This window comes from Macaca fascicularis, chromosome 13 (genome assembly GCF_037993035.2).
Source record: "Macaca fascicularis isolate 582-1 chromosome 13, T2T-MFA8v1.1".
In the NCBI taxonomy this organism is placed as follows: Eukaryota; Metazoa; Chordata; class Mammalia; order Primates; family Cercopithecidae; genus Macaca; species Macaca fascicularis.
Window position 1 is genome coordinate 68077745 of NC_088387.1, and position 15092 is coordinate 68092836.

Below are 15092 nucleotides of genomic sequence, written 5' to 3' on the forward strand. Positions count from 1 at the left end.
AGTTCCTAGCCTGAAGTGATCCTCCCTTCGCAGCATCCCAAAGTACTATGATTACAGGTGTGAGCCACTACACTGGCCAAATTCAAGGTTTTAGAAATCCATAAAAATAGATTGCTAAAAGCTGAATAAATTACTAGAGAATGCAGTCAGTATTTTTCCTGAAAAAAGATAGGCATAACAGGAACATTTGATAGGTAAGTTTTAACGTGATATGATGAAAGAGAATTTTAAAGCACATTTATCATCTAATTGCCTGGAAAGAAAGAACCAGAGATGGTAAATTACAACTATGATGCTTACATTGATATTCACAACTACCCAGGATGTAAGGATATGTACTTACTCATTGAGAGAGTATTCTCTGAATTTGTAATTTAAAAATAAGATGTATCTATGGAAAAGAGAAATCTAATATAATGAAATGTTGACTGGAAAATGTTTGAAAAATATCTAATAGACCAAATATGGTTCTGGCATGATTGTAATCATTAGGAGTCTTGAAGAGATACTGAACCCATGATACTCTGAATATGTGAATATGTGATATATTTGAAATAATATTTATTAAGTATGTCAGTCATTGTATAATGTTTTACATATATTATAAGTAAATAGGCACTTTAAAGATGTATAATAATATACATTTCAGGTACTTGATTAGAAAATTAAAAATTTTGCCATTTAAGATGAATACGTATTAATAGACAATGGTCAAACTTTTAAAGTCAGTCATAATGAAATGAGTCATGTTCATGCTTTTAAATATTCAGAGTTGACATCATCATAATCTTTGTTTCCCTAAATGATAACTTTACATATGGAGATAGTGGCATCTAGATGCTTACAGTTCTTGTGAATGTATTGTTTGGGAGTGAGGAAAAGTATTATAATAGTATAGGAGTACAAAGACCAACTTCTAAAAATTTAAAAGTTGAGATTTAAAAGGAAATTTTAGTTTCTTTTCTAAATGTAGGGTTCACACACTTCTCTTGAATTTCTAAAACTGAACACCTCCCTAATATTTCTACTCTGAGGAGTGAGAATCTGAGTTTTGTGTTACATGTAATTAGGGCAGAAGGAGAGAAAATGTTTTGAAAGTGAGATCCAAGGGCTGTAAAGAGAGACTTGAGCTTTGCTAAGAAAACGAAAATACATAAGTAATTTGGCACCAGAGTTCTGTTTCTTCCTAGCTTGGAGGCTGCAAACCCCAGCTTCTGATAATGGAATTTAACTTCTCCATTTCAGTCAGGTTTCTCCCCATCCTAATGAAAATGAATATCCCTTCCCTGGGCTGTTAGAACACAATCTCCCTGTAAGTGATGATGGTATACCACATGTATATTCACAAATCTTCTAGTTTAACTTCTAATGGAAAACCTAGAAAGATGTATAAATGGGGATCCCAAAGTAATCCCTCCCTCTTGATATTTTGTAAGCTAGTTATTAAGTAGTATTGACTTTAGGGAGTCACATACTCCTTTGGACTTTGTAAAATGAAAAACTAGATCTCTGCGTTGACTAACATGATTCTGAGCATGTCAATCTTAGATAGGCTCATTATATTTGTGGCAATATATACACATCTGTCAAAATTAACTCAAACATCTTTATGTAACCAGTTACTATTTCATTATACACATGAAATTAATCATTAATCTGGTTTAATCATTAATCTTGTTTACTTTCTGAAAAAGCAAGCAGGGTAGTAAGAAAAGTTAAGTTCATATGGGTTTTTAAAAACATGTCATAGAAGAATCCTGTGCTCCAAAGTCAGAGCAACCTGGATTTTAGCCATGTTAGATGCATAACTGAGTGCAATAGAGGAATTATCCAAAAAATGAGGACATATGGCTCCGTATGTAAAGTGCCTAGCACATCCTTATGAGATATTCATTAATAAATTTATCACCCTTTCTGTTTTACAGGACAAGTGAAATGCCTTCTGGAAAGCTAATATTTAAAATGTTGGAAGATATTTAAAGTAGTTATGTAGCTGAGTAAATTACTAAGATATTAAACAGGAAAACATGAAAAGGACATGTAGGACAGTTTTATGTGAAAAACTTCTGTACTAATTATTAATCATGACTGGGTTTAAGGAGCTTTTAGTAAGTATCATATTACATTTAGTTTTATACTGAAGTTTTTATGGTGAAAGATTCTAGAGCGATTATATGTCCTATTGAGAAAGAAATAACCTATAATCAGGAATAACCTGAATAGTTTGAATCAAAGTTAATTCTATGTGAGTTAATAATTTGTTTCCTAGTTGAGTAGCAGCATACACCCAATTGATACTCTTCTTTAGGTGACAAGATAAAGAAAAAAAAGTTACGTACAAATAATCAGGTAATGCCACTTCTTAAAAAAATACAATCTATGCATGTAACAAAATGGCACTTGTAGGCCATAAATTTATACAAATAAAAAATTATAGGCTGGGCATGGTGGCTCACACCTGTAATCCTAGCACTTTGGAGGTTGAGGTGGGTAGATCACCTGAGGTTAGAAGTTCGAGACCAGCTTGGCCAACATAGTGAAACCCTGTCTCTACTAAAAATATAATTAGCTGGGTGTGGTGGCACGTGCCTGTAATCCCAGCTACCCGGGAGGCTGAGGCAGGAGAATCCCTTGAACCTGGGAGGTGGAGGCTGCAGTGAGCCGAGATTGGCACCACTGCACTCCAGCCTAGGCAACAGAGCGATACTTGGTCTCAAAAAACAAAACAAAATTATAATTCCAGGAGGTGCCTGTTCTTGGCTTCTGCCAGAGGTTACACTGTCCAGCCTGTGGGATGGCCAGACTGCAGGCTGCAAAGAAAAAAAAAAATACACACACACACACACACACACACACACACTGAGAGAGTGACACAGAGAGAGAGAGAAAGAATTCCAAAAGCTATTTTAAAAACTAAATTTTCATTATATATGCCATTAATTTGTATTATCAGAAAGCCCATCTTTTTCAGTTTTGGTGTAAGATTAATACAAAGTGAGTGACAGACCACATGATTAGTGATCACGATTTGTATAATGTAATTTATGCTTTTTACCTTCCATATAGTAAAATGCCTTTATTTTAAAAAGAAGAGGTACAGTACATTATATTTCCAAGGAAATTTTTATATTTAAAAAAAGCCAATTTTTGGCTTAAAACTGAAAGGGTTTCATTTAATACCTGAATAACAAGGAAATTCACAATTAAGGCTGAAATACTGTTCATATTATTGTGTATTTCTAGTCACGTTATTTTAAGCTTGTATATTTTAAACCATGGTTACAGAATTGTATATGAATATATTGAAGGCATAACTTTATATTTATTGGACTTTTGGTTTAATTCTTTAGAACTTCAACATAGTATTGGGATATGAAACAGGATTATTGTTACTCTGATAAAAAAAAGACTGAACTGAGTCCTTCACTGTATTTTTCTAAATAACTCACTTCTAATGAGTAAGTGTTCAATAGCATAAAGTTAGGAAATCTTTATGTTATTAAAATTTGAATTTTTCTTTCACTGTATCCCATTCTTTTGAATATATGTGTTTTAGGACATTTCCAGTTAAAATACAAGTTTAGATAATACCCTGACTACATTAAAAATAAGATCTTTAAGTAAACATATTTCCAAATCATATTGCCATCGTGCACTGAAGATAATTCTCCGAAGACTAAAAGCTCTGCTTGTTTAGAAAAGTCAATGATTAGTTCTTTATATGCAATTGAGGTTCTGTTTCCCTTCTAAACGTTCCTTTACCAATTTTTCCAAAGCGAAAAGATGCTCATCTGCTTCTTCTGGCACAAGGTTCCTAATAGAATTTGCAAGTTCAAAAAGATATTCTGTATTTCTTCCACTTGGACCAGCTGCATTAAAAATTTGTTCAGCAATGTCTTCCAGAGGTGCAGGACCAAGATAATCAGGATTATCACATGTTCCAATATATAGCAATACACTGAATGGTTTTGTTGTGGGATCTTTTGGATAAAAAATGACTGTTGTGGTTCTGTAGCCTCCTTTCTCTCTGAAGTCAAGGTATGCTTTTACTTCGTCTTCCTTTCCTACTGGCAATCTGTAAGCAACACCCCATACACATCCCTGTTGAAAAATGAAAAGAATACACTAGTATTTATAAGGCTAATTAAAATAAATGAAGATAGGTTGTGATCTAAGAAGTATCTCATATATTCTTTTCTGTTTGTTTTTGAGATGAAGTCTTGTCTGTTGCCCAGGCTGTGGTGTAGTGGCATGATCTTGGCTCACTGCAACCTCCGCCTCCCAGGTTCAAGCAATTCCCCTGCCTCAGCCTCCCCAGTGACTGGGATTACAGGAATGCACCACCATGCCCAGCTAATTTTTGTATTTTTAGTAGAGAAGGGGTTTTGTCATGTTGGCCAGGCTGGGCTCGAACTCCTGACCTCAAGTGATCTGCCTGCCTTGGCCTCCCAATGTGCTGGGATTACAGGCGTTAGCCACTATGCCTGGCCATATCTTGTATATTCCTAAAAGTGGGCCGGTAGGGCTCACGCCTGTAATACCAGCACTTTGGGGGCCTAGGCGGGTGGATCCCGAGGTCAAGAGTGCAAGACCAGCTTGGCCAAGATGGTGAAATCCCGTCTTTACTAAAAATACAAAAATTAGGCGTGGTGGCAGGCACTTGTAATCCCAGCTACTTGGGAGGCCGAGGCAGGAGGATGGCTTGAACCCCGTGGCAGAGGCGGCAGTGAGCTGAGATCGCGCCACTGAACTCCAGCCTGGGTGATGGAGTGAGACTGTCTCAAAAAACAAACAAACAAACAAAAAAACAGTCAATACAGTTTTTCTTCACTTAAAGTACACAGAAGAACATACTAAACAATAAAGGAAATAAGCACTTTAAAATCTCCATTGTGAATAATTTCTTTGTATCATAGGCACAGCAAGATATTTTATCTTAAAATTTTTTTAAATTTGGTCTTTTTTAAAAAATAATGGGACTGAAATGAAAAATACGAGGCTTTCACTTGGTTATTAAAAAATTCTACAAACAAAGTGCCATTTGTTTATTAACTAATTAGGAGTTATTAGTTACTAATTTGAAGGTCTTTTTTATAAATGCTTTTCATAGTATAAATTATGAAAGCATTTCCTATTCCACACCATTGTTTATATTCCATTACTAACTGCTTGATTTTTGTTCATTAAAGTTCTTTCCAAAGTTAAACATTTAATTTCACAATATAAAATTCTGAATCTGTACTCCAATAAAATGATTGAAAATATTTAAGAAACTGAGGTTGTTGGTTAAATAAAACTTTCTGGTGCTCCAAACCAGTTTTAAAATCACAGGTGCTACTGGGGTCTACTGGAGGGTGGAGGATGGGAGGAGGGAGAAGATCTAGAAAAATAACTAATCGATACTAGGCTTAATGTTTGTACCTGGGTGATTAAATCATCTGTACAATAAACCCCCATGACACATGTTTACGAATGTAAAAAACCTGCACATCCTGTACATGTACTCCTGAACTTAAAAAAACAAAAACACAAAACACAACACACAAGTGCTATTGATACAATTAAGTAATAAAGAAAATAATTCCTCACTTAGATTTCTGCTGAAAATGAGACTCGTAGCAAAAGTGAAGCGAGCTTTTAAGGGTTCCATTTAATTATTGGTGGTGGTCTGGCTGTCGGGGGGATATTTCCATTAATGTCAAAGGGGACGACAAAATTCTTAGTTAATACACTTGTTTTTTAAAAAAACCCACGACCAGGTGCGGTGGCTCACGCCTGTAATCCCAGCACTTTGGGAGGATGAAGCGGGCGAATCCCGAGGTCAGGAGATTGAGAGCATCCTGGCTAACACGGTGAAACCCCGTCTCTACTAAAAATACAAAAAATTAGCCGGCGAGGTGGCCGGCGCCTGTAGTCCCAGCTACTCGGGAGGCTGAGGCAGGAGAATGGCGTGAACCCCGGAGGCGGAGCTTGCAGTGAGCCGAGATAGGGCCACTGCACTCCAGCCTGGGCGACAGAGAGCGAGACTCCATCTCAAAAAACAACAACAACAACAACAAAAACCCCACAAAAACGAAAACTACATGCCATTTGTTTGTACATTGTTGTCTACCTTGCACTCTGCATTCTAACTTTTCTTACTGGCCTCATTTTTCACAAACACGAAAAAACCCACAAATACAGAGAATTCTAAACTTAGGGTAGTTCAAATTGTCTGTAATGATTGTTAATCAAATTGAAACTGAGAAACATCTCAACATTTTATAAAATTAAAATTACACAAAAAGAATATTTATACCATACCGCAGGATCTTCAACAAGAGTCACAACTCTTCCAGGCTGTTTTGAAAAAGGTAAACAAATTTTTTTTCTGAATTAATAAAGTTCATTAAGTAGCTAAGTATTAGCAACATTTTTGACATGGAATATTTGAACTATATTTGCTTATAAGAAGCACTATTTCTTAAGCATAGTTATTTTTTATGATAAAGCTAAAGTGAATTAAGAGAACCTACCTCATCTAGAGACTGTGTTGGCCTTATTTCTAAAAGATTTCCATCAATTTATACATATTAGGTATATTATATTCACTTTACATGGATATATTGGAAAACATACCAGTAACTAAAGGTCATCTAAAATGAAAGGCAAATGGAAGCAGTAATTATAAATATTCTGGTTTTTCCCTTAGGAAAAAAGAAGGTTATAGATTTATTTGTTTATTTATTGAGACGTAGTTTTGCTCAACAAGCCCAAGCTGGAGTGCAATGGTGCAATCTCGGCTCACTGCAACCTCCAACTCCTGGGTTTAAGCGATTCTCTCACATCAGCCTCCCGAGTAGCTGGGATTACACGTGCCCGCCACCATGTCCAGCTAATTTTTGTATTTTTAGTAGAGAGGGGGGTTTCACCATGTTGGCCAGGCTGGTATGGAACTCCTGACCTTAGGTAATCCACCCGCCTTGGCCTCACAAAGTGCTTGGATTACAGGCATGAGCCACTGCGCACGGCCTATAGTTTTATTAGGGGAAAAAAAATATATGACATAAAGGGTGTTTTCCTATATATAGGGAAGTGACTTTCAAACTTTTAGTGTAGATCAAAATGACCTAGAGGGCTTGAGAAACACATTGTTAGGCCACACATCCAGAGTTTCTGATTCTGTAGGTCTGGAGCTGTCTAAGAATTTGCATTTGTAACAACTTCTCGCTGATTTCAGAAATTGTTTTGGGGCTCATACTTTAAGAACCACTGCTACTAGGGGATATTAAGAGTTTTTAAGTGTGAGAGATTGAGTGATTTACACTTCTGAGTTATGAAGGGTTCTTACCTTTCTGTATATGGTAATGGTGCTTCAAGGTAGGCATTCCTTTTACATTCATAAATGAACTTTACTTTGCCCTACTGAAAGGTCAGTATTAGAACTGGCCTATTTGTTTAGTTCTTATATGGAACAATCACTTGTGTTCTAGGCAATTTTATTTTCCCATTTTGGTTGTAACACAGGTCAGTTAACAATATTATGGAAACCTTCACTTTTTACTATTCAGCTTGAGGTTGAAATGATATATTATGAAGCCAAAACAAGTTTTATTTGTTTTCCCATTTCAAAGACTGATAAAACAGTCTTTGTTTATAAATGGAAAGCCTTAGAGAAAGTTCAGACTTGGAATGTTCCGTAATTTAAGGCACAAAGGTGACACATATCAGTGCCTGCAAATTTTTTTTTTTTTAAATAAAAGTCATCCATAGAGTACCAAAGGCTGTATGTGTACTGGTACCTTAACATCATTCGTGGGAATGTTGAGTCATAAGCCACAATTTTACCTACTTGTGTGGCCAGTGTCTGGCACATAGTGAGCCTAAATCATACAGGCATTTGTGTCATCTTTGTTGCTATTTCCTTCTAGTCTTTATCTGTTCATATAGATAATTCGTAATCATGGAACACATGGGATTTTGGATTATGATTTCTCATTTAATTTTCCTTGTTAGTCTTCTCATACATTTTAATAGTTGCATAATATTGTGTCATTGATGAACTATAAACATTCCTGTGTTCTTGGACATTTAGATTTCTGACTTGTTTTCTTTTTAAGATAATGCTATAATGAGGATACATATATTGGTGAAGGTCAAGTAGATATTACCATATTATTTTCAATTTCAAAGTTACTTAGAAGTTATTTATGAATACCTACTGTGTGCTATGGAGAAGAGGAACTCTTGATTCTTGGTTCCAGTAGCTTATATTGTCATTCCAGAATGCAAACTAACATATGAAATAAATAGAGCTTATGGACTAAGTATGGTATTAAGTGCAGTTAGAATTCTGAGTCTTAGGTGATCAGAAAGACACCTTTTTTTTTTAGCTCCTCTTTTTTTTTTTGAGACAGAGTTTCACTCTTGTTGCTCAGGCTGGAGTGCAGTGGTGCAATCTCGGCTCACCGCAACCTCTGCCTCTCAGGTACAAGCAATTCTCCTGCCTCAGCCTCCAGAGTAGCTGGGATACCGGCATGCACCACCACGCCCAGCTAATTTTGTATTTTTAGTAGAGACGGGGTTTCTCCATGTTGGTCAGGCTGGTCTTGAACTCCTGACCTCAGGGGATCCACCCGCCTCGGCCTCCTAAAGTGCTGGGATTATAGGCGGGAACCACTGCGCCCGGCCCAGCTCCTTTCTCCTTTTAAAAAATCACGGACTGTTGTGTTGACTAGGCAATTTCTGATCATCAGTCTGTTCTGACAGCATACATATCTCAATGTGTTATGTAATACACTGTACGTTTTGGTCAAGACTAGAGTACTAAAGTATGTTGTTATAACCACATACATAAATATTTAATACTTGGCCATTATAATTGGAGGCTGGGCTAAAGGTTTTCTCTTCAGAATGGCAATTTTAAATATTCGTATTAAAACTGAGAACTCTCAAACTCCTGGCCTCAAGCAGTTCTCCTGGCTCAAACTTCCAAAGTGTTGAGATCACAGGCATAGCCACTGGGCCCAGCCAAAACTGACAACTCAGAAGACATTTTATTTAGCTTAATTCTTTAATGTCTTGAATATTGTTTTAGAACATTCTTGGAGATACTTTGGCCATGACATTTCTGTTGATCTATAAATGTGCATTTACCTTAAGCCATTTGCCTCTTTTCAGGTCATTGTGTCCAATGTCCCAATAGGCCAGTATAGTCTACGTAAAAGCTAAGTTCTTAAGTGATCAATTGTAGTTGAGATAGAATGGTTTCTAACTCAGCTTCTTTTCGTGATTTTAATCCCGTGACTCTTTTATGAGCAGGTGCAAACTACTTTAGAGCCTTGATCTTTTCCCATTTCCATTGACCAATTTCCAAATTATTAGTTACCTCAATCTTAGTTTTCTTTATGGGTTAGTTGTTTTGTAGCCAGTACAAAGCTGATTTGCATAAGCAGTGAGCTGCTGCTAATTCTCTATACATATATTAATGCCTTTGTATGACCGACTGAAAAGTGGATCAAATAACTTACATTTCACATTATAATTATGAGAACCATCAAGAAAGTAACATTAAAATAATGCTGGATATAGTAATGAGCTTGGTACTGTGTTACTCATATAACCAGAACTTCATTTAACTTCGCTAGTACCTGAAAACCAAAGTGAGTTCCTCGATAACTAGAGAAAATTTCGGAAACTCGTTCTGTAATCCTAGGTGTCAGAAAATAGAACACTTGAAAGATGTAAAGAAATCCTAGAAGTAACATGCACGTTTAATCGCAAACCCATGAAAGTCGGCTAGAACGCAGAAATGCCAACAAGTTTAATTGCTAAAAAGCTGAATTTGCAACTTGATTTTACTATTTCAACTATGTAATGACATGAAAATTCATCTTCCCGCCAGTGGGATTTTTTTTCCCCTCTCCGCACTCAGCCTGGCGCGAGCTCGTGTGCCCGTGCCCGCGCTTCTCGCCGCCTCTAGAAACTAACCACCGGCATCTTAAGCAGCTTCGGAAGGAGTGCCCGGGCTGGGTTAGAGATGGCGGGCAGGTGGCAGGGAAAATCTACAGAAATAAGTGTTGCCCCAAGCCATGTGCTTGGCCCCCATGAAGCGCTAAGGTGTGGTTCCCTAGGGTGTGAGTGCTGTGTGTGGAGTTGGGGAGCGGGGGTCCGGGGGCAGTAAGTGTGGGGAGCTGGCCGGCGCCTCACCTTGCCGGGGACCCCGCGGTGGTCCGTGCTGCCCTGCCAGAAGCGCCTGCTGTAGTTTGTGATGTATCCGACCAGCTTGTCCTGATAGGGGAAATCCACCTTCCAGATCAGGGACCCGTAACCAAAAACCCACATCTTTTCGCGGCTCCTCTGCCACGGCGACGGTGAACCCTAGTTGTCGCCGCGCCGCGGGAGACTGCAGCCTCCGGTAAGCGAGTAACCGGCTGCGCGGGGCGCAGGCGCGATGGCCACTTGGGGCGCAAAGCGCACTGGGAGTTTGGATCCAGAAAGGTTTTCCGAGTGAGTCTCAGTCAGCTTTATTTTATTTCCTTGATTAGGGAGTCAAGAGGCATTAACCTTCGGTGTAGTAAGCAACGGATTCTTTTGCAGCCTCTCTAAATCACCCTAACCTACCTTTAGTGCGCGTGTGCAGAAAACTACAACACCCACAATGCTTTTTGGAGCTATTTGGCTCTGAAATTGGAACTGGACTTATTTCTAACGGGGGCGAGGAAGGAGAAAAGGGCAGGAGTCGTCGCTCGTGGTGTCGAGATACGGAGGCGGTGTACTAGCACCGCAGGCAGCACCTAGAAACACGTTTTGCTCTGCTTTGGAAATTAGATTTTTGCCTATATAACAGCAGCAGGAGGAATGTAATCCATATTTGATTTTATGTCCTCAAAAGAATGTCTTTTGCCTTTCAAATAAAAGCGGGAAGTTTACAATAGAAGTTTACGCCTGTGAAAGAGTATGTGTCATTTCAATGGGAATTGTTTATATATTTAAATTTTACACAAATTTATTCATCTTTAGTATTATCAGTGACTTGTTCACAAAAGAGCAGGCAAATGTTCTTAACTTGGGGCCCCTGTAAAGGCTTTGGAAAGGAGCTGGGGAACCTGCCGAATTTGTGTACAAAATTTGGGGTGTACACTTTTCTGAGGGGAAACTACAGCTTTCATGAGTTTCTCCAAGGCGTCAGGGATCCTAAAATTTTTTGAAGATCTGCTCGTTAGAGCTCTTGCTGCAAAATATTGTTTAGGAAACTCGCTTGGACTATCATGGCTGTGTCTGTGTGTGAAAACAGAAGCCTTACAAGTGATTGTTCTTTCTTGAAGATTTTTATACTGTGGTTTTGAATGCTAAAACACTCAGATTCAAGGGGTATTATTTCTTTTCTTATAAAGAAATCAGCAGGAAGCTACCAAACAAACAAAAAACAAGTCTTTTCCTATTTTCTCTAAGTTGTAGTTTCAAATTGCCTGACATGTTTGCTAACCCTTCTTTTCTGAAAAATTTCGAATATACAGAAAACTTAGATAAAAAGAGTGTAATGACCAATACGTTTCATCTAGATCCGATAATTACCATTTTTCACAGTTGCTTTACTTCCTTTTTACTCTATACTTTTAAATGGAAAACATTTGAAGTAAGTTGCATGTGTTACGACGTTTTACTGCCACATGCTCTACATGTATCTTATAAGAATAAGGACATTCATCCTAGAACAAGTTCCCTAAAAAAAAAGAATAAGGACATTCTCCTCATAACTGTAATGCCATTATCACATCTAAGAAAATTAACAATAGTTATGTAATCAAATATGTATTCCATATCCAAACTGCTTCATAGAGTCACTAACAAGAAATTGTGTCTTCGAGAGAGTCACATGAGAGCTATACTGGACTCTGACTGGAGGGGAACTTGAAGTGAGCATTGGAGGGAGATGATGATGCGGGGAAGAACTCTGTTAAGAATTTTCTGGGCTATGTAGGAAAGTGGGGCTCGTCTCTTTATGGTGTTCTATGTTGGTTTCAATATGCTCAGTCAGTACGACTATTTGGTCAAGCATAGAGAACCTGAGTGTTTAACCTCTTCTGGAAAGGACCAGCAGGTGCAGGAAGACTAGAATGACACCTATCTTTCACTGCTTTTCTGGACTTTTTGGGTTTAGTTGTTTCCTATAGAGGGCTATATATTGAGACTGAGCATTGCTGGTAGTGGAATGGTCATCTCTGCATAATGTAGTGTACACTGGGGATTAAGTAGAGGTGCTCTCATCAATGGAGCACCAAAGAGTACATTGTGGTGGGGTATGAACAGGAGCAGAAGCCTGCTGCTCAAACATTTCCAGAGGAGGAAAGATAGAACACTTAAAAGTCCCTTCATGTTTTTAGTAGGAACATTCCAAGGAATTCTAATCTGCCAAACGGAGAAACTCCCTGGTTTAGGCACCAGCAGAGACTGTGGCGTGGTAGTCACTTTCTGTATTGTGGGCCCTTCTTTGGCAGTCATGTGAGAGATACTAGACAGGCCCACCATGATCTGCTAACCTCTAGGAGTGAAGTGTTGTTTTATTGACTATAGTATTATCCTTCTACCTTGTTTTGTAGACTGGTCAAACAAATGGATTTTACAGAGGCTTATGCGGACACGTGCTCTACGGTTGGACTTGCTGCCAGGGAAGGCAATGTTAAAGTCTTAAGGAAACTGCTCAAAAAGGGCCGAAGTGTCGATGTTGCTGATAACAGGGGATGGATGCCAATTCATGAAGCAGCTTATCACAACTCTGTAGAATGTTTGCAGATGTTAATTAATGCAGGTAAAGTAAATTTAAGGTATGGAGGCTTCGCTTACAAGCTGGGTTAATAAAACATTAAAAAATTATAATACATAACTTATTAACAGCAGTATTTGTTTCCCTTTCTATAGTCATAAAATAACTGCCTGAATTTATTTATTAAGGATAGTAAGATTACTTGCCTTGGATTCAATTCGTATGATATTCTAGTTGGACATTTTATATGCAAGCGCCTCTGTCTGGCCTCTTTTTATTGACCGAGCTAGATGACATGGGAGAAGTAGTCTGCTGTTTGAATTTAAGCATTTGGTAGTTACTGGTCATGTTTATTCTTTCTTCCTTTACCAAACAGAAAGAGCAATCATACTGAAATTGAGGATGTGTTTTGATTGAATTAGTCTTTTTCTTTTTAAACACTTTTTAATACTTGTGGGAATTTTTACAACTACTTAGCATGAGACAAGATGCCTGCCTTCCTGATGCTTTTCCTTATCAAGGAAAACAGATGACAAATATCTAAACAAACAAGATAATTTAAAAAGGTAAAAGTATCATGAAGAAAAGAAAACATAGTAGAGATAATAAAACAAATGGGATAGAGAATAATGGTGTGCTACTGCACATCTCTTTACATCTCTGCATTCAGTGACTTCACGCTTGCGGTCTATCATGGTAGGAGTATTTACAGCACAGAAATAAGCCAGTGCTACAAACCAGTGCTATAAACTGGGTTTTCTTCTTCCTGGACAGCTAGTTGTTAAACGTTAACCAGCATGCTACTGAGTGAAGAGGACTGACTAAAGGCGAGATTCTGACATTTAGTAGAGAGGGGGTAGGAAGAAAACAGATGGTGGATTGAGCATTGCTTTGTAATAGTCATTGTGCCACATGCTCAAGTTTGTCTTCTTTAATATTTATAAAAGTGGTGTTAGAGGCAGTATTCTCCTCATTGGTGAAAAGACCAAGGCTCAGAGAAGTTGACTTGTAAAAGGTTACATAATAAACTAGGGTATTTGATTTGAACCAATTTCTCTGACTCTAAAGCCCCTCTCTCATACCATGCTTCTAACATTTAATTGAATGAATTTATAGCATTCAGTTAAACTGAGGTTGACTATAATACTCTGCATTGTAACACTCAGAGAACCATTTACATTTCATTGATCATGGAAATTCAGACCCTCTTCCCTTCATACTTATCATCACCAGGTATAGGTGCTTAAAATACAGACTTCTGGGTCCATAGCTCATCAGAACTACTAATTTGTTACCTCCTGGACAGGAAAGGAAATAATCTTTACATTGTTTTTAGTAGTGGTAGGTGGGTTTTTTTTTTTTTTTTTTGTCTTAACAGGTAAGAGATGGTAAGGCTAAACTCCCTAAATCGTACTGCAGGAAATCTGTCATGATTGTTTTTAAAATCACATGTTCAAGTGTCTAGTGTCTATTATAGTTAAGTTTTTGAAGATACTGGAAAAATAGATATTATTCCTCTAATTTCAAATGCTTAAGATATGTTTTCAGAATCTGTTTGAAGTAAACTATAAAGCTTGAGTTCCCAGACTATTTGTAGTAACAAAGACGTGAGTTTGAATATCCTTTTCTAGGCAAAAAGCTCATTTCCAATATACTGTTACGTCTCTTCTTCATATCGGAATAGCATAGTTTATGTTACAGATTTTTTTCCTTTATCTGCTGAGTAAAGTTGGGCATGCTTTTGGCTAAAGGCATTTGAACTGGCTGTTAAATTCATCTCTACAGTTGTCCCTCTGTATCCGCAGGGATTTGATTCCAAAATGTCCACGGACACCAAAATTCATGGATGCTCCTCAAGTTCTGCAGTCTGTCCTGAAGATAGAAAAATGTCTTATACGCAGATACGAAAAGTCAGCCGTTTGCATCTGGGGGTTCCACATCCCACAGATGCTATTATCTTCCATCCCAGTTGGTCGAATCTGCAGGTGCAAAACCCATGGATACAGAGGCCGACTGTATTTCCTTTTCTTCTGAGATGGAGTCTTGCTCTGTCGCCCAGGTGGGAGTGCAGTGGTGCGATCTCAGCTCACTGCCACCTCCACCTCCCAAGTTCAAGCAGTTCTCCTGCCTCGGCCTCCCAAGTAGCTGAGACTACAGGTGCACACCACCAGTGCCTGGCTAACTGTCTCACTTTGTTGCCCAGGCTGGTCTCAAACTCTTGGCTCAAGTGATCCTCCTGCCTCAGCTTCCCAAAGTGCTGGGATTACAGGTGTGATGCACCACACCTGCTGTCTTTTGTTATATAATTTTCCTACCTCCCTGAGGTTTATCTAATATTAATGCACTG

General features: G+C 38.1%; 2 protein-coding genes across 25 annotated transcripts in view; one reads left to right on the forward strand and one right to left on the reverse strand.

The window, feature by feature from the left end:
• Positions 1-15092, forward strand: part of LOC102121007 (probable G-protein coupled receptor 75) — a 185407-nt gene that overhangs the window by 79083 nt on the left and 91232 nt on the right. For 12 of the 21 annotated variants that reach the window (XR_012422384.1, XM_065527093.2, XM_015433442.4 and 9 more), the window contains one exon: positions 12582-12790. The exons of 4 other annotated variants lie outside the window; for them this stretch is intronic. Coding sequence is in view for 12 of the 17 variants with exons in the window: in XM_065527093.2 (XP_065383165.1) it covers positions 12582-12790 (209 nt within the window). In the remaining 5 variants the exon portion in view is untranslated. Of the gene's footprint in view, positions 1-10456; positions 10937-12581; positions 12807-15092 lie in introns of those variants that run through there. 5 more of the 21 variants (XM_074011814.1, XM_074011807.1, XM_074011809.1 and 2 more) reach the window with 2 other exon arrangements.
• On the reverse strand, positions 3049-10406 carry CHAC2 (ChaC glutathione specific gamma-glutamylcyclotransferase 2). 4 transcript variants are annotated; one of them, XM_045369347.3, is made up of 4 exons: positions 10189-10406; positions 8202-8272; positions 6299-6339; positions 3049-4101 (listed from the first exon to the last, which is right to left on the reverse strand). In XM_045369347.3, the coding sequence occupies exons 3-4, from the start codon at positions 6299-6301 to the stop codon at positions 3718-3720; spliced, it is 387 nt and encodes a 128-aa protein (XP_045225282.1). In that variant the 5' UTR covers positions 6302-6339; positions 8202-8272; positions 10189-10406; the 3' UTR covers positions 3049-3717. The 4 variants fall into 4 exon arrangements, with proteins under 4 accessions (XP_045225282.1, XP_005575950.1, XP_065383175.1 ...); XM_005575893.5 differs by lacking the exon at positions 8202-8272 and having other exon boundaries at positions 6304-6339; XM_065527103.2 differs by lacking the exon at positions 8202-8272 and having other exon boundaries at positions 10189-10232.

What these genes read in the sequence shown, in the direction of transcription:
- CHAC2 (XM_005575893.5), bottom strand. Translation starts at nt 10,323, where the DNA reads ATGTGGGTTTTTGGTTACGGGTCCCTGATCTGGAAGGTGGATTTCCCC. An exon ending in ACCGCGGGGTCCCCGGCAAG is followed by an intron (nt 6,340 to 10,188) that starts GTGAGGCGCCGG and finishes TTTTCAAAACAG; the next exon opens with CCTGGAAGAGTTGTGACTCT. An exon ending in CTCTTGTTGAAGATCCTGCG is followed by an intron (nt 4,102 to 6,303) that starts GTATGGTATAAA and finishes ATTTTTCAACAG; the next exon opens with GGATGTGTATGGGGTGTTGC.